Below are 19032 nucleotides of genomic sequence, written 5' to 3' on the forward strand. Positions count from 1 at the left end.
CTGAGAAGAAATAGCATTGTTTTGAATGAAACGTTTCATTTTGGTTGCCAATTTTTTGACAAATGGGGATATGCTAAGCTATTAAGTATGTAGTGTGTTGTGATATTTTGCATGTGTTTATTATAATGGATGGATGGATGGATGGATGGATGGATGGATGGATGGATGGATGGATGGATGGATGGATGGATGGATGGATGGATGGATGGATGGATGGATGGATGGATGGATGGATGGATGGATGGGTTGAATATTGGATGACATAAATCAGTGAAAACAATAAAGCAAGCAAATATTAAGGTAGTTCTGTATGTTGTGCCAAGCACTATTTATTTGACCAATGTCAACACATTTTATAATTATTACAACCAAATATGTGTCTGGGAGAGAGAGAGAGAGAGAGAGAGAGAGAGAGAGAGAGAGAGAGAGAGAGAGAGAGAGAGAGAGAATGTACGAGAGGGAAAATGCCAGCATGTCGGAGAGCGAGGGAGAGAGCTCAGTACCAAGGACAGTTGCTCCCTTCCCTCCCTTTTTGCTCTCTTCCGGACGCGCACTAGGCAGCTGGCTGCGTTACAGCTCCTCCCTCCAATGTGTGGCTTTCCTCACAAAAAGATCCTTGGATGTGAACAGTTTCGCTGAAGAGCACTTTCCCCTCTGAAATAACCACACGGACAACCCCAGGCGTCCGTTGTCCTTTACCGACCGGAGAGAAAGGAGTTGAGGTATTGGATAAGGACTCCAGCGGTCCATCATCGCCAAAATCTCTCTCAGCGATGGAGACTTGGACTGGCTCCTGCCCGGGTTTGCACTTCTTTTTGAGTGTCTGCCTCATGATAGCTGCTCACACCTTTCAAAATACAGAGGCACACATAAGTTGTGCATCTCGCCGGTCCCTAGTTCAACTTCACGCCGGTGAAGTACGCGCACAACCAACAGATGGACTGAGCGCTAATGAAAACATCCAAGTGGAGTTTAGGGAACTAGGGATTAGTCGACAAAATACCGTTAAAGGCAACGACCAACAACATGCACCTGTCTTGGAGAACGGCTCACGAATGTCCCTTGCACAAAGTCACCGCGGCGGATCAAACAGAAAACGTGATTTTGGTGATGACGCCGCGCTTCCGAGAGCGAAGAGAAACAGCCCCGAGTTTGCCGAGTTGCGCAAGAGTGGACTGACAGGCCAAACTGCCCTGAATTCCGGTGCATCGGATGAAGGGGGCTCTTTGCTGGACCGGCTCAGATCTTCTGGACTGAGCAGATCGGAGTTAAGAAAGAACAGGGACGACGGGAGAGGAAATAAACAGCAGGATGAGCCCAAGCTCACCAGCAGCACTTTCGCCCTGACTGGGGACTCAGCACATAACCACGCTGTCGTCTACTGGTCAGGACAAAACAGCAGCGTAAGTCTGATTTGAATTAATTACGATTTCCGCCGCACAGACGCTTGCTATGTGGGTGGCAAGTGGGGGAGTACCACGCATTAAACACAGACTCCTTGGGGTCGGTTGTGCGCAGAGTTGCCAGTTAGAAAGGTCGAAGTGCCGACTGCGCTCGACAATATATCAGTCCGCCGCTATAAATTAAATTCAAGAAGGACCCTAGACCCTCGCCTAGCAGTTACGCACGAAAACCCCTCTCTGCTGTGGCATGCTATCTATTTGCGTGACATTTTCCGAATACAGCCATTTAAGTCCAGGTCAGTGCGCGCCTCGTGGGTCACGCACTGTAAGTTTAAGATTCAGTTCCTCGTGATTTATAGCTGGAGATGGAGAAATGGGTATGATCTATTTGCGATATGCTAATGCATGATTCATTCCCCCCGCCGAAATCTTTTTTTTTCCATCCAAATGAATTGATTTGGAGGAGGAAGTCATATATTATTGCTCAATCTTGCACGAACCCTTTCGTTTTTAAAGAAAGATTTTTTTTCATTCACTGAGAACGATTTTGCTCCCTTGATTAGTAGTGCCGTAATTGCTCAAATGAACAGTGGGAAATATAAAAATCATTTTTATGTTTTACTCTTTATAACTAAAAAAATATATATATATTTTGAGGATGGGTTTTAGCCTTATCTCTTTTACCCAGATGGGGTTAAATAATTAATTTACATAGACAAAAATGTGTTTTTAGAATAAAATAGATTTTTATTTTCGGTACATAAAAACTATATCCAATTATGAAGCTTATCTTGTGATTGACTGCAAAAGGTAAATGTAAAAATTTGAACATCAAAAACTGGCAGTGAATTAAGAAGACATGTAAAACACTAGCAAATACTTCCAACCCCACACGAAATAGATAAGAGGACAATCCCCAATACAAGATAGGCTCTCATAGGATGGAAATTATGCCACAAAATGAATCAAGCTACACTGCAAGGGGCCTTTGTCCTTTCAGTGGTTTCACATTTTTAATGCGTTGTTGTGGTTTCTGCTCTTGCTTTATTCCCTTTAAAAAACATGTCACATTCAGACTTGTCTAAGCTGATTATGACATGGTTCCTGAACTTGTTTTTTTACCCGCAGTCAAGACTGAGGCGATGTGAGCAGAACATGTTTGTGTGCGCATGTATACATACGTTTGAGTGAATGTGTGCTGCTGAAAAGCTGCACTGTGTGCCACTGCCCCTGAGCTTAAGTTCTTTAATTATTATCTTGACCACCTAGGCTATCATTTCAAAGTATTTCTTTCCCTTTCATGAGAAATGGAGAATGACGGCTGACTGCAGGATTATCATCAAGAGAGATATGCTACTTCATCTTCATCGCCGCAAGCCTGTTATGTTGATGAATGAGTTTGAAAGACAAGGAGGTTAAGCAGGAAATCGGTTGACTTGTCTCCAGCTGGAGTTAAGCTAAAGTAAGCGGCTGACTAATGAGGACCGCATGCCTCTTGGATCAGTTACCTAAACCCTGAGTGCTTATTCATTGCCGATTTATTTCCTTTTTTAGGGGCTCGTTATTGCGCAGCTGAGACCTTTGTCACCAACAGTATTGGTTATTAAATTAGACATTTAAAGCCATTGGGGCTACACTTTTGTTTCAGTGATAATTGAGCCTCCAGTGTGGTCTTGATGAGGGGCATGTTCTGGACATCATGCACTTTTAACAGTGGGTATCTGGCTTTCTTAGTTTTTTCTTTTTAGCAAATAATCAAGATACAACAAAGGTGACAATTACACACCAGCGTTTTAGAGAGTTTCAATGCCTCGTACGAGTAGCCGTTATGCAGCGGCACGGCGACTAACGGTCGCCAGCAAATGTATTTTGGTGTCTCGATGACTTATCTTTGGTGTGTTGCCGAGAGTATTTCATTTATGGTTATTTAGTATAGCGGAACCGTTACGCGCAGTTAGTTATGTAATGTGTGCCGTCTACTAGTGTTGTGTGACGTCAGAAGTTGAGCGTTCACTTATTTCTGTCTGTAGGAGAACCCCCCCCCCCACACACACACACACACACACACATATCCCACACACCCTTCACACACTTCATACAATAATCACACACACGAGAATCACATTCACACACCCAAAGACTCACCCATGTACACTACACACACCTGCTCTCACATCCTTACGACTAAACGTGTGCCGATACCCTTTTGCCAGTTTGCCTGTATGCCCCTATGATCCACAGTGCCTGTTACATTTTTGTCAATAATTCAATAAAGCAATCAAAACTGAACCACGTCTTCCCTCCTGTGTTCTGACCGATACCCGAGGGCGATATGAGCATAACCATCCGAGCCACCCCCCTATACAGTCCTCAGGCTCACCAACAATAGCCGTAGCAGTTTGGATTATTTTATTGGAATGTTTTTCCTTATTCAGATTTATTTCAAGACTACAGTTACAGTTAGACTTCACTTTGATGCTTAATGCAGTTATTGCAATTTTGTTGTTTTATCACAGTAGATTGGTTTATTTATATTTCAAAAACCAGATGCCATTCATTTACAACTGTGATTGCACTTTAGTTTACATATTTAAATGTTCAGATATTAAGACAGTTTTTGCATGATTTGAATGAGGCAAAATAACATGCTTTTTCTCTCGAATATATTGTTATAATCATTTGTTTTAGATGTACTGTATTTTTTTTCTGTATAAAAATTAAATTTGGTGTTCTAAAAGTCTTTTTTTTCAAACTTGAATTGAAAAAGAGGGGGTCGTCTTACAATCAGGGTCGTCTTATATTCAGGCCAATATGGTAGTTATGAGGCTTTTATTTAGAAGATGGCATTGCCGTGCGTTGCATAGCTGCATTGAAAAAATGTTTCAGTGGCCAACTTCAATTTGCTAGCAGTCACGGAATCAACTGTGAGACTTGAGCGGTGGCTTCTTAAAGGCTGCAGAGACTGTGGACTGGCCGTACGTTACCCACAGGCTCTACTTTGCCTTGGTGTGCTGTAAATTTTTACGTTCATCTGTGAGGACAGTGGGTCGGAAAAAATATGAGCACCAACAACCTCCGGTGCTCCTTTGAGAACCACACCATCATTTTACTGTGCACCCCTGTCTATATGTAAATAGTTCACTTTGACTTGAAGCAAACTAAAATGATAGTATTCTGATGCACTATTATTATTTATTCATTTTTTTTGCACTTGGCACTACTGGTATGAAAGTGCTGACTCACAGGATTAATCAAGTACATCTTTAATGTATTCATCCATTGGTATATGTACTGTCAAAAACCATCATCACTCAAGGGAATCGGGATGTTGTTTTGTTCATAATAACGAGCAGACAAATAATGGATTTATTTGTCTTTCTTTTGACCCAGCTGTGGTAGTTTGACCCGATTTAATAAATTACTGAACATTACTGATCTTGAGGGAGTGCTTGAATTAGATGGTTGCTGCTTTAGGCCTAGCTCAAGCCAAGAAACAGAATTTCTAATCTATGTTTTCAAGTCATCTGAAATACCGTATTTTTTAGACTAAAAGTCGCTTCGGAATATAGGTCGCATTAGCCATAAAATGCACAATAACGTGAAAAAAAACCCATATATAAGTCGCTCCGGAGTATAAGTCGCATTTTGGGGGAATTTATTCGACAAAATCCAACACCAAGAACAGACATGAACGAGCAACAACAGGCTAAACGATAGGTATGCTAACGTGACATAAACACAAACGAAGAGCTGAGAACGGGCCTGACGTAACGTTCAGAGTTATTCACATAACTATTACATAAATAACACGTTTATAAAACCATCTGTGTCACTCCAATTCATTAAATCCATCGATTGTCCTTTATGTCAACAATGGGTGTGCGCCGCTGACGGCGCTTGCACTTCAAAATATTCCACAGGCCCATATAACGATGTATAAATTATATATCAAATAACTCTTATATAAGCAATAATATTATCAAACCATCTGTGCCACTCCAAATCATTAAATCCAGCGATCAAGTTCCTCGTCCTTTGTCAACAATGCCGCGTGTGCACCCTGACGTCAGCATAGTCGTTATTCCACAGATCTAGTATATAACTACTATATTGTGGCGGGAACAAAGTACAAGGAAAGATGTGGGTTTGGTAAACGGCTCTTTATTTAACAAAACAAAAGTTGAACGAGCCAACAAGTACTGAACCGTAACGATAAAAACATATACAAGTTGCTACACGAAATAAAATATATCAAATAACTATAACATAAATAGTTCACCGCCACACGGCCCCAAGCACCGCCGCCGACTTCCAGGCGTGTGGCGGCGTGGACTTCCATCCCCGAAGGTGGCACTTCCAGCCACGGAGGTGGAAGAGAGCTCCATAGCCGTGCGTAAAAGCCATAATAGTTTTTCAAACCTTCTGTGTCACTCCAAATCATTAAATCCTTCTAACTCTTCGTCCTCCGTGCCACTTACAAACAAAGCCGCTAATGATGCCGGTAGTACGTGGGGGCCCTTCGTCATCTTCGTCATCCCGTGATTGAATCTTTGTCCTTTATGTAAACAACCGCTGCTCCGCGACGCGGCCGCTGCCGTGCCGCGGCCGCTGCCGCGCTGCTGACGTCACTTGAAATTCAAATTACAGTAATCCCTTGCTACATTGCGGTTCGTTTATCGCGGTTTCACTTTTTTTTTTATTTATTTAGAAAATTTATGAAAACATTCACATATAAGTCGCTCCTCAGTATAAGTCGCCCCCCCACCCAAACTATGAAAAAAAAAAGCGACTTAAAAAATACCAAACACCGAAAAATACGGTACAGTCATCTCACTCCCCCCAAAAAAATCACAATATCAATCAAACGTCCATTCAACTAAGTTTCTACTCTTGAATATGCTAGACGTTTTAAGAATGAATCATGATTAACAGATAATTTGAAGAATCACACATTGCATGAACTCACGCATATAACATCTTGTTGATGGACCTATAAACATTTAATATGACACAAATCACCATTTTTGTTGTTTGCATTGTAGTTTCTACTCCCCTCATTGTGTGGTGCTGCTCCCAAAAGGCAGCAGCAATCCTGGTGTCACTAATGTGAAACATAGCTTGGATCTCATTTCTCTCAATTTCAATGCTATTGGCTCTTTGCTCCATAGTGCTTCAACAGCAAAGCTTTTTGAAGTTGTTCTCATGGCACTTTATTAATGAGCATCTCAATTGTCTTAAATTCGCATTTAGCAAGTTCCATTCACTCACAATTGGAGTTTTGAACTGTACCAATGTTGATATTTGAATTTTCATCAATTCAACTTTAAACAATGTAAACCATAAAATGGACAAGTGTAGCCATGATTACAATTTAGCCACCAATTTGTTACACACATCAGTGATGTAAAGTCATCCTTGATTGACATCTCAATGAAATGATGACAATGAGGGGAGGATATTTAATTTCTCCCACTTGTCCATCCTCACTCCTTGGGCCTCAATGCCGCCTCTGGTGGGCGGCACTAAAATGTAAACAAGATATACTGGAAAAAATAATATCACTGAAGTTGAGGGGATGTGAATTTTTGTTTGAAATGGTGTTAGTTGCAGTAATTAAAGACCATGATCTTACAAGATGTTATGAAAACATCATGGAGACCATCAGCATCTCAGCAGCAATAACTGAAATCAAGCATTTTGTACAGTATAACTGGCAATGATTCTTTCACGTTGCTGGGGACAGTGTTGTACCTGAACACGCTCAATGAACAAAAATTCATGAACTTGTTCATATTTTGGACGAACGTGAACTGAAATTAGTGCATTTTTGACGTAATTCGTGACTGGAATCGCTAAGGGAATTGTTAGCAAAATAGCAAACAATTCCAACGTAATGTGAGGACCGGTTCTCAATTCCCATCCCTAGTTAGGAGTTACTAATAAAGTTACAGATTATTGTCATTTTCTCACACGACCTTCTGAGTGGGTAAGTGCAATGAAAGGACAAAATGATTTTTCATTGTTATGTGTAGAAAGAGCACACACCACTTTTGCAGCGCTACACTCTCTTTTACAATCATTCTATCTTATTGAATATTCAATCTTAGCATACAACTATGGCATTACATTTTCCTTAAGTACAACATCACTTAGAGATGTTTTTTTAATTAAATAAATTTGCCAGTAATATAATCGACAGTAGGCTGAATTGTTAAAATAATCAACAATCCATGAAAATATTTATTATTTATCGATGGTTCTCTCTCTTTCATACACACACACTTCCACACAGGCACGCAAGCACGCACGTATGCACGCGCGCACACACACACACACACACACACACACACGCACACACACACACACACACACACACACACACACACACACACACACACACACACACACACACGCACACACGCACGCAAGCACGGACAACCTTAGCCTACAAATATGGTATTACATACATACATTTTCCTTCCTAATTTTTAGGAAATAGGCCAGAAATGCCTTGAAGCCTTGAAATGGGAAGAAGTCATACAGGTGGATAGCAGTTCGAAAATTTAATACCTCGTCAGATGGAATTTACAACTTTTTAATATTTTTTAATAGCCTTATTTTTTTGCTAATTTCATTTACTACCTTTTAATACCTTTTGCAACCTTGTAGATACCCTGGGATAATCGTTCCAACTGTAGTTCACAAGAGTCCTAAACCTTTAGGTATACATACGTAGCTTTCAAATTATTTCCAGACTTATAGGAATAAATAATAATGATTTATTTTTTACGTGTTTATGAATTTCTTTGGATTATGCCTCTCTGAGCTTTTTGTCCAACTTCATTTTGGCTGACAGGGTCTCTGTAATTGATTTCTTGATTAAAAAGTAATCGCGTTTGTGTGGTCAGTGAAAATGAACTCAGGATTCCCTCCAAAAATGTGACAAGCCACAATTTAACAAGGGGTCAATTACTTTTTCACACAAACCCAAGTAGCTTTGAACACATTTTCAGCATAATAAATATAATCACAATTTAAAAACAGCATTTTGTGTTTGATATTTATATTTGTTTGATCATTTCGAATGTGGCGGCTCGGTGGCGCACTGGGTAGCACGTCCACCTCACAGTTAGGAGGGTGCGGGTTCGATTCCACCTCCAGCCCTCCCTGTGTGGAGTTTGCATGTTCTCCCCGGGCCCGCGTGGGTTTTCTCCGGGCACTCCGGTTTCCTCCCACATTCCAAAAACATGCTTGGTAGGCCGATTGAAGACTCCAAATTGTCCCTAGGTGTGAGTGTGAGTGCGATTGGTTGTCTGTCTCTGTGTGCCCTGCGATTGGCTGGCAACCAGTTCAGGGTGTCCCCCGCCTACTGCCCGATGACGGCTGGGATAGGCTCCAGCACGCCCGCGACCCCCGTGGGGACTAAGCGGTTCAGAAAATGGATGGATGGATGGATTTCGAATGTTAAAATATGTCAACAATGTAATAGAATATGAAAAGACGACAGTACTTTATCATGGGGAATTCTTTTTCATAGCAGTGTAAATCGTAAGTGACGTGCAATGTTTATTTACATCTGAGTTATCAGCTTCTTTGTGACATTTACAATTAAAGCAATGTGAGATTAAATGCAAAAATATTTATAACTATAGCACTAACCAAATAACTATTCATTAATGCCCAGATCTCTCAGGGAGAGCCCAGACATCCTGCGGAGAAAACTCATTTCGGCCGCTTGTATCCGAGATCTCGTTCTTTCGGTCACGACCCATAGCTCGTGACCATAGGTGAGGGTAGGAGCGTAAATCGACCGGTAAATTGAGAGCTTTGCCTTTTGGCCCAGCTCTCTCTTCACCACAACGGACCGGTACAGGGTCCGCATTACTGCTGACGCTGCACCGATCCGCCTGTCGATCTCACGCTCCATCCTCCCCTCACTCGTGAACAAGACTCTAAGATACTTGAACTCCTTCACTTGGGGCAGGATCTCATCCCCGATCCGGAGAGGGCATTCCACCCTTTTCCGATCGAGGACCATGGACTCGGATTTGGAGGTGCTGACCCTCATCCCGACCGCTTCACACTCGGCTGCGAACCGTTCCAGCGAGAGCTGGAGATCACGGCCTGAAGAAGCCAACAGCACCACGTCATCTGCAAAAAGCAGAGACGTGATGCTGAGGTCCCCAAACCGGACCCCCTCAACGCCTCGGCTGCGCCTAGAAATTCTGTCCATAAAAATTCTGAACAGAATCGGTGACAAAGGGCAGCCTTGGCGGGGTCCAACCCTCACTGGGAACGAATCCGACTTACTGCCGGAAATGCGGACCAGACTCTGGCATCGGTGATACAGGGACCGAACCGCCCTTATCAGTTGGCTCGGCACCCCGTACTCCCGAAGCACCCTCCACAGAACCTCCCGAGGAACACGGTCGAACGCCTTCTCCAAGTCCACAAAACACGTGGACTGTTTGGGCGAACTCCCATGCACCCTCGAGGATCCTGCCGAGCTGGTCCACTGTTCCACGGCTAGGACGAAAGCCACGCTGCTCCTCCTGAATCCGAGGTTCAACCTCCCGACGGACCCTCCTCTCCAGCACCCCTGAATAGACCTTACCAGGGAGGCTGAGGAGTGTGATTCCCCTGTAATTGGAACACACCCTCCGGTCCCCCTTCTTAAAGAGGGGAACCACCACTCCAGTCTGCCAATCCAGAGGCACTGTCCCCGATGTCCACGCAACGTTGTAGAGGCGTGTCAACCATGACAGCCCCACAACATCCAGAGCCTTTAAGAACTGCGGGCGGATCTCATCCACCCCTGGGGCCTTGCCACCGAGGAGTTTTTTAACTACCCCAGACTTCGACCCCAGAGATTGGAGAATCCGCCTCAGAGTCTCCAGGCCCTGCTTCCTCAATGGAAGGCGTGTAGGTGGAATTGAGGAGGTCTTCGAAGTATTCTCCCCACCGACTCACGACGTCCCGAGTCGAGGTCAGCAGCACGCCATCCCCACTGTAAACAGTGTTGACGTTGCACTGCTTCCCCCTCCTGAGACGCCGGATGGTGGACCAGAATTTCCTCGAAGCCGTCCGAAAGTCATTCTCCATGGCCTCACCAAACTCCTCCCACGCCCGGGTTTTTGCCTCAGCAACCGCCGAAGCCGCGTTCCGCTTGGCCATCCGGTACCTGTCAGCTGCCTCCGGAGTCCCGCAGGCCAAAACGGCCCGATAGGACTCCTTCTTCAGCTTGACGGTATCCCTTACTGCCGGTGTCCACCAGCGGGTTCGGGGATTGCCGCCACAACAGGCACCAACGACCTTACGGCCACAGCTCCGGTCAGCCGCCTCAACAATGGAGGCGCGGAACATGGTCCACTCAGACTCAATGTCCCCCGCCTCCCCCGGGACGTGGGAAAAGCTCTGCCGGATGTGGGAGTTGAAACTCTTCCTGACAGGAGATTCTACCAGACGTTCCCAGCAGACCCTCACAGAGCGTTTGGGTCTGCCAGGTCGGACCGGCATCTTCCCCCACCATCGGAGCCAACCTACCACCAGGTGGTGATCAGTTGACAGCTCCGCCCCTCTCTTCACCCGAGTGTCCAAAACATGCGGCCGCAAATCCGATGACACGACTACAAAGTCGATCATCGAACTGTGGCCTAGGGTGTCCTGGTGCCAAGTGCACACATGGACACCCTTATGTTTGAACATGGTGTTCATTATTGAAAATCCGTGTCGGGCACAGAAGTCCAACAATAGAACACCGCTCGGGTTCAGATTGGGGGGGCCGTTCCTCCCAATCACGCCCTTCCAGGTCTCACTGTCATTGCCCACGTGAGCATTGAAGTCACCCAGTAGAACGATGGAGTCCCCAGAAGGAGCGCTCTCCAGCACTTCCTCCAGGGACCCCAAGAAGGGTGGGTACTCTGAGCTGCCGTTTGGTGCATAGACACAAACAACAGTCAGGACCCGTCCCCCCACCCGAAGGCGGAGGGAGGCTACCCTCTCGTTCACCGGGGTGAACCCCAATGTGCAGGCGCCCAGCCGGGGGGCAATAAGTACACCCACACCTGCTCGACGCCTCTCACCATGGGCAACTCCAGAGTGGAAGAGAGTCCAGCCCCTCTCGAGAGGGCTTGTACCGGAACCCAAACTGTGCGTGGAGGCTAGTCCGACTATATCTAGTCGGAATCTTTCTGCCTCGCACACCAGCTCGGGCTCCTTTCCAGCCAGAGAGGTGACAGAAGAAGCTCGGTCATCCGGGAGAGACTCGTAGTAGAGTCGCTACTCCTCCACGTTGAGAGGAGCCAGATGAGGTGGCTCGGGCATCTTATCAGGATGCCTTCTGGACGCCTCCCTGGGGAGGTGTTCCGGGCACGTCCCACCGGTAGGAGACCCCGGGGACGACCCAGGACGCGCTGGAGAGACTATGTCTCTCAGCTGGCCTGGGAATGCCTTGGGATCCCCCGGGATGAGCTGGATGAAGTGGCTGGGGAGAGGGAAGTCTGGGAGTCCCTCCTAAAGCTGCTGCCCCCGCGACCCGACCCCAGATAAGCGGAAGAAGATGGATGGATGGATGGATGGATGGATGGATGGATGGATGGATGGATGGATGGATGGATGGATGGATGGATGGATGGATGGATGGATGGATGGATGGATGGATGGATGGATGGATAATGCCCAGATGAATAAATATAAAGCAGCTACAGTTGCAAATTCTGTGAACTATGGTAGTTTGATTCACTTTTTGGTCTGCCTCGAGGTCAAGCTCCAAAAACACAGCAGACAAATAATCTTCCCGTAAATGCTTTTTTCAAGATTGTCTGCTTGGTACACGTAGTTTTTGTTTTGCATCTGAATCTGCTTCACAGTGAAGTAGTGTTTCTATTTTAGAGAAGTCCGGGGCCATTTTCTATTGTCTACATCTATTTTCCTTGTCACCTAAGCTATGAGGAAAGAAATCCAAAATGTAGGCTGTCCTTTGAATGAAAATATCTATAATATCCATAAATCCCTATTTTTTTTTTTCTAACACTTGTTAAGAGGAATAACCTAATCAGTCCGTAGGTGTGAGTTTGAATGGTTGTTCGTATTCCCTGCGATTGACTGGCAACCAATTCAGGATCGCCCCCCGCTGACTGCCTAAAGTCAGCTGGGATAGGATCCAGCATGCTCGCGACCCTCATGTGAATGAGCAGTTCAGAAAATGGATAGATGTAGAATAGTAATACATTTAGTCATATTTATGAATGAAAGGTTACCTTCAGCAATAGGTGAATGTTTTGCTGAAATGTCATACGTATGAATAACACAAACTGTAAAATCCATGTTGCACAAGCTCTAAAAGGTCTAACCTAAAAAGTGTTTCTCAAAAAGTTTGCATTATTTAGTGCAGTGTCAAAAATATTTTTTTAGACAAATAAAGCCATCTCTGATAAAAATAAAACAAGTTCATCAGTAAGATTCACGACATCCCCTGATAATCCTTTCCCCAAGGGTGCAAGGGGCAAAAAAAAAAAAGAAACCTTGAGAAGGGACCACAGATGGGGGTGGGGGGGAATTCCCCTTCCCGGCTGACCAAGCGCCATTTCACACATAATGTGCTGTTATACAATGTTAACTAGAATAGTGTGCGAATAGTGTCCATTTTAATGAGATAAAGCACTGCAGGAAAACACCTCCAGAGAAGCCTGTCCTCCTCAAATCCCAGCCCAGTTGGGTGATACAGAATTCTCCATAGCAATGCCTCCGGGAAGGCGGGCCATCTCAGATCTTGTACAGCTGCAGCATCACCTAGCCCAGATGTGGGCAAACTACGGCCCGCGGGCCACAACCGGCCCACGGGGCCGTTTAATCCGGCCCGCCAAACCTGAATAAATTGTATTATCAATTTTTTTTGGGGGGGGGTCATTTTCCCTGCAATTACTATGTTTCCCCAATAGATGGGGAAGTGCCCGCCTGCACGTTTACTCCCGGAAGTGCGTGTACGTACTAAGTAGTACGGACCCGGCGCACTCCGCACTCAATTTCCATCAGTGCCGAATTTCGAGTGTGGGCTGTGACGTCAACATTCTCGTAATCGCGCACTGAACTTTCAGATACAGTTTTACGCTAATGCCACCCACAAACCTTCCCCTGGAATCCTTCCATTAAAATGAGTGGCCCGAGGAAAAGAAAGAGTGTTTAAAAAAAAGAGTAGACAATTTGGCTCGACCTACGTGTGTGAGCAGACGTTCAGCCACATGAACGTCATCAAAGCCCGTCACTGATCTAGGTTAACGGACCGACACCTCGGCTCTATCCTTAGTATTACCATAACACATTTTACTCCAGACCACGATGCACTCGCAAAAACGGGAGACCAACAATACTATTGATTTCTTTATTACTTTATTTAGATGTATTCTTTCACTAATTCTTCAAGATTATGTATTTGGTCAGAATGTTTGCCCTTTGATGTGATTTCGCCTCATTAGATAAACATATTTCATAAATCTGACCTGCAGGCGCTGAAGTGATGTTGAAACTATTATTCATAATAACAGTGTCGTAAATAATGAGAATCACTGATAGTAGTTTTTGGGTGAAATATTTTTTTATGCTGTTAATAAGTCCATTTGTTTTCAAAAAGCTTTTTTTGAAATATCCATGCTTTACTGCTTACTAAAAGTACGAACCTTTTATGCAATGACCTTTACATGTAATTTCTATTACTTCACACAAACACTACATCCATCTGCTCCTGGTTCGGCCCCCCAGTCTAAATTTAGAACCAAATTCGGCCCGCTAGTCAAAAAGTTTGCCCACCCCTGACCTAGCCCCTTCTCCAAGCAGGGGAGGAGGGGGCAAGAGACAGATCAAACGGGAGGAGTTGACGTGCTTCCTTTTTATACCTTCATTATGATTGGATTCCATAGATGTGGTTTTGACAAAAAAAAAAAAAAAAACTCTGTATTGTACCAACATATAGGCATGTCTGTTTGTTTGCTGTCGTCTTACTGTATGTATATCTGTGAAAACTGTGGCGCAACCTGTAACGTTTACCGGTATCTGACTGTAGATTATGCCACATTGTCGATAAACAACTGCGCCCAATTATAGAAATAACTGATTTTGACAACTAGACCACAAAGGGTCTTTTTAAGTGGACTGGATACTATTTTCTGTTAAATTAAGATTCCACTGTATTGCCACAATTTTAATCATTTGTTCTTTTAATAGCGGCTCTGTGGCGCACTGGGTAGCACGTCCGCCTCACAGTTAGGAGGGTGCAGGTTCGATTCCACCTCTGGCCCACCCTGTGTGAGTGTTTGCATGTTCTCCCCTGGCCCACGTGGGTTTTCTTCGGGCACTCCGGTTTCCTCCCACATCCCAAAAACAATGCTTGGTAGGCCGATTGAGCACTCCAAATTGTCTCGAGGTGTGAGTGCAAATGGTTGTTTGTCTTTGTGTGCCCTGCGATTGGCTGGCAACCGGTTCAGGGTGTCCCCCACCTGCTGCCCGATGACGGCTGGGATAGGCTCCAGCACACCCGTGACCCCCATGGGGACTAAGCGGTTCAGAAAATGGATGGATGGATGGATGGATGGATGGATGGATGGATGGATGGATGGATGGATGGATGGATGGATGGATGGATGGATGGATGGATGGAAATGTATTATTTATTTATATAAATGCTGGTCCGCGAAAATATTTCTGACACGTAACCGGTCTGTGACGCAAAAAAGGTTGGGGACCACTGGCCGAGAGCAGGGTCACTTAACGTGTTGCCTGCAGACACCAGGGAGCACCCAAGGACATCAGTCGCCCTCAGGCCTGTTTTAAAAATAGCTCACCAGTGACAGTACATTGTTTTCTAGGAAACTTGATCATTTGAAAATCTAAACACTGACAGAGATTTATAGGAATAAAATGTTGCGTATGATATTCTTCTGTTTTCTGATCATTGTAAGAAAATATGAATGTGATCAGTGTTCATCCATTATCTGTTCCGCTTGTCCTCACAAGGGTTCCAGAACTGGCCACGAGCCCTGAACTTTTTAGATACTTTGTTGTATTTAATTTAAATAAATTGGAGGTTAGCTAGGCAGCAAGGTAAAAACGAACAAGTTAGTGCGGATTAACTCACATGCGTAAAGTGTCAAAAGTTCAGACGTCATATTGGCTAGCCTGTATGTCAATCAAAAGACAAATGCCATAATGGCGATTGATCCCCTACTTTTTAATGTCATGTGATCTACCCACACACTTCCTTCATCGATCGACCAGTAGCTCTCGATTGACCAGTAAATCGCGATCGACGAATTGGGCACCCCTGTTGCAAGAGGATTTGTTTTGTTAATACAGGATTTGATTATATTTACTTATGAAAATGCTACGTTGCGAGTGACATCGTCTGTTCCTTCTGCACTTTGAGGACACATGTTCACACACTAGATGAACTGCATTTAACATAGAATCTGAACACTTCCCAAAAAAGGTGATTTTACCCAAAAAATGGATTGATGTGAACGTAGACTTAGTTCCATTTAACCTCTTTAAGAGATTTTTTTTTGTAAAGTATCAAAACATTTTGTGCATGAGACTAGGGAGTATCGAGGTTGAGACGAGACCAAGACTTTTGAAGTTCAAGACTGAGACAAGGCCAAGAGTATATTCCTCCCTCCCCATAAAAAAAAAAAAAAAACTGAACAAAATGATAATTTTTTTCATTATGTTTGCAACAAAATCAAAAAGCTCGTTCGTGTTGAGTGCAAACAAACATCAAATTATAGAACCCACTGAAACACCATGAATCGTTAGTCCACATATACGTATACTTCTGTTTAAAACTCACCCCATTTACTGGTGTAATGAAAAACATTTCCATTACACGAGAACTTCCCAAGTAATCTTTGGTCTTGTTCATTGTTGGTTTATTTGATAATGCTACGCAAGCTAACTTGGCTGTAACATTAAGCCAACGACAGCCCTGAACATTAGCACAAACACATACTGGATAGAAAAGAGCTTATCTTTGCTCATTGTCTTAGAATATGGTGTTCTGATTTTGACTTTGCGGATATGTTTAACCATTATTTTACCTGTCTTTACCTGTCGTACAATGACAATAAAGGCACTCTATTCTATTCTATTCTATTCTATTCTATTCTATTCTATTCTATTCTATTCTATTCTATTTTACTCTACTCTTGTCATGGTACGAGCGATTGTTTGACCCACATGCAGAACGAACTCAGAGACCAAAGTGATCGTTAAGGATTTATTGAGATACAGTCGGTAGTTGAGCCGGGTTCCGAAACGGGAGTGGGTGGGCTGGTTCCTTGATGGGGGAGGGCGTGAAGTGTCGCCAGAGAGGAGTGGATCTTGGCGGAGATCTGCGATTGGGGTCCAGAAGCTGAAAGACAAAATCGCTCTGTCAGATTGTTTGATGATACGCGGCGGAGGGCGAACGGGCCAACCGAAGAGCCAGGAGTCGTGGCGTAGGCGAGTAGGGGTGGGGAACGTAGTTTCAACAACTGTAGAGGTGACCAACATCGCCTAACACTCAGGCGCCGAGTTGTTGACAGCAAGCTCCTTAAGAGCCTCCACTTGACGAGCCTGATCAGTGGCACCTGTGGATCCTCAGCCACCCTGCTCACGGATGCCACTTGTGGACAGAAAGTACAACTCCCGGACCCTGACAACTCTATTCTATTCTGTTCTGTTCTGTTCTGTTCTGTTCTGTTCTGTTCTGTTCTGTTCTGTTCTGTTTGATTCTATTCTGTGTCCAGAATTATCACACTGCTGAGTGTTTCTGCTTACATTTCACTTCGCAAATGAATTGCTTTTGGAAACCAAACTTAAATACTGGTGAGTTTGTCAACATTCGTTTTTTCAGGGCGCTGCCTTGAGTACAGTAGTTTTCTACGCCTCTCTGTGTGCAGGGAGGATAGCACTCCAGGCGACACCGTGGATGACGTGCAGTACTACCCGCTTTCTGTGTTTCTCTCTGTTCACTTTTCTCACTGATCAGTTTTACTGACTTGGTCCTGATAAAAAAAATCCTGATTCTGCTCTTTCTGACACTGACAAGACTGAGTAGAAATGCATTTATATCTGAGACGAGACCAAGACTCTTAAAAAGTGGTCTCAGGACCAATCTCGAGAACTACAACATAATTCTGAGCAATGCAAAACATGGATAGTTTATTGATACCACATTTCCACACCCCAATATTAATGTGTTGTGCCAAAGGCACTCCCTTTGTTTGAAGGAAGTCAAACCCCAAATTTCCTTTGTAATAAAATGTGTGCAGCCCAACCAGCTCAGTGGCCCAGTAGTAGAGTGTCCGCCCTGAGACTGGAAGGTTGTGGGTTCAAACCCCGGCCGGGTCATACCAAAGACTATAAAAATGGGACCCATTGCCTCCCTGCTTGGCACTCAGCATTAAGGGTTGGAATTGGGGGGTTAGATCACCAAATGATTCCCGAGCGCGGCACCGCTGCTGCTCACTGCTCCCCTCTCCCCCAGGGGATGGATCAAAATCACATGGGGATGGGTTAAATGCAGAGGACAAATTTCACCACACCCAGATGTGTGTGTGACGATGATCATTGGGACTTTGACTTTAACTATGTAGGCGAAACACAGTGTTCTGATTAATGTTTTGTTTGTGGAATATGAATTAAACTGGCAAAGTCCACTTGTTATCTATCCAGTTGGCAGCCATTTTGCCACTTCAAAATCAAAGTCAAAGTCTCCTTTATTGTCAATTCCTCCGCATGTCAAGACACACAAAGAGATCGAAATTACGTTTCTCACTATCCCAGGGTGACAAGACAGAGTTCACAACGCACATACAAGTAAACAACACAGGAAAAATAACACAAGAAGTCAACACCAATGAACAATAAGCGTGATAGCCGCTCCCGATGCACAGCAGAGTCCGGTAAGATGACAGTCAACCAGCCCACTGTGAACACGAGCACACAGCAGGCACGCACTGTCCGGTTCGTGGATCCTATCAGGCAAACGCAACCCATCTTGTCGTCCCGCGAACGAACGTACGCCAGGAGAATGAAAGGCACGGCTGGGCGAGCTGGGTTGGCCGCAAGCCTGGCCCGACGTCGCCGCGCTGGCCCCTCTTCCGCTGCCTCGCAGACCCGCTGCCGAAGCATCCCAACAATGCTCCAGGACGGAGCAGTCCGAGCTCACGACGCAGTCCAACCGGGGGAGGAAGAGCAGGCCAGTTCGGCGTCGCTCCATGATGAAGCAGTCCGAGCGCCCTTAATCTCTCCGCACCAAAGTCCAGAACGCCATAAAACCCACTTGTTGAGCAGAACATGCCCGCCGCACTAGTAGCATGACGTATCACACGAGACGAACACACACAAAACACAAAACTGCCGGACAAACACTCAGTAAACACTCACAAAACACCGAACGGGACAGAGAGTGGCCGCTGTGTGTGCACGCGCCGCCATCTTGAACTTGCCATTGACTGACCACTTGCCAGGTGTCAGGTCACAATCAATCACAACTCACCAGTTTTCTAAAGCTGAATCGTGTTTGGTTGTGAAAATGGCATACCCTTGAGATGGATAGAAACAGCTGGATTTTGCCTGTTTAATTCATATTCCATGAACA

General features: G+C 44.8%; 1 protein-coding gene across 2 annotated transcripts in view; it reads left to right on the top strand.

Annotated features, from left to right (window-relative positions):
- The first annotated feature begins 491 nt into the window (after positions 1-491).
- Positions 492-19032, top strand: part of sorcs3a (sortilin related VPS10 domain containing receptor 3a) — a 357551-nt gene continuing 339010 nt past the window's right edge. The window contains exon 1 of one of the 2 annotated variants that reach the window (XM_049721519.2): positions 492-1403. In XM_049721519.2, the coding sequence (XP_049577476.1) occupies positions 774-1403 (630 nt within the window). In that variant the 5' untranslated portion in view covers positions 492-773. The remainder of the gene's footprint in view (positions 1404-19032) is intronic. The other variant, XM_049721518.2, reaches the window with a different exon arrangement.

This window comes from Syngnathus scovelli, chromosome 5 (genome assembly GCF_024217435.2).
Source record: "Syngnathus scovelli strain Florida chromosome 5, RoL_Ssco_1.2, whole genome shotgun sequence".
Classification (NCBI taxonomy): Eukaryota; Metazoa; Chordata; class Actinopteri; order Syngnathiformes; family Syngnathidae; genus Syngnathus; species Syngnathus scovelli.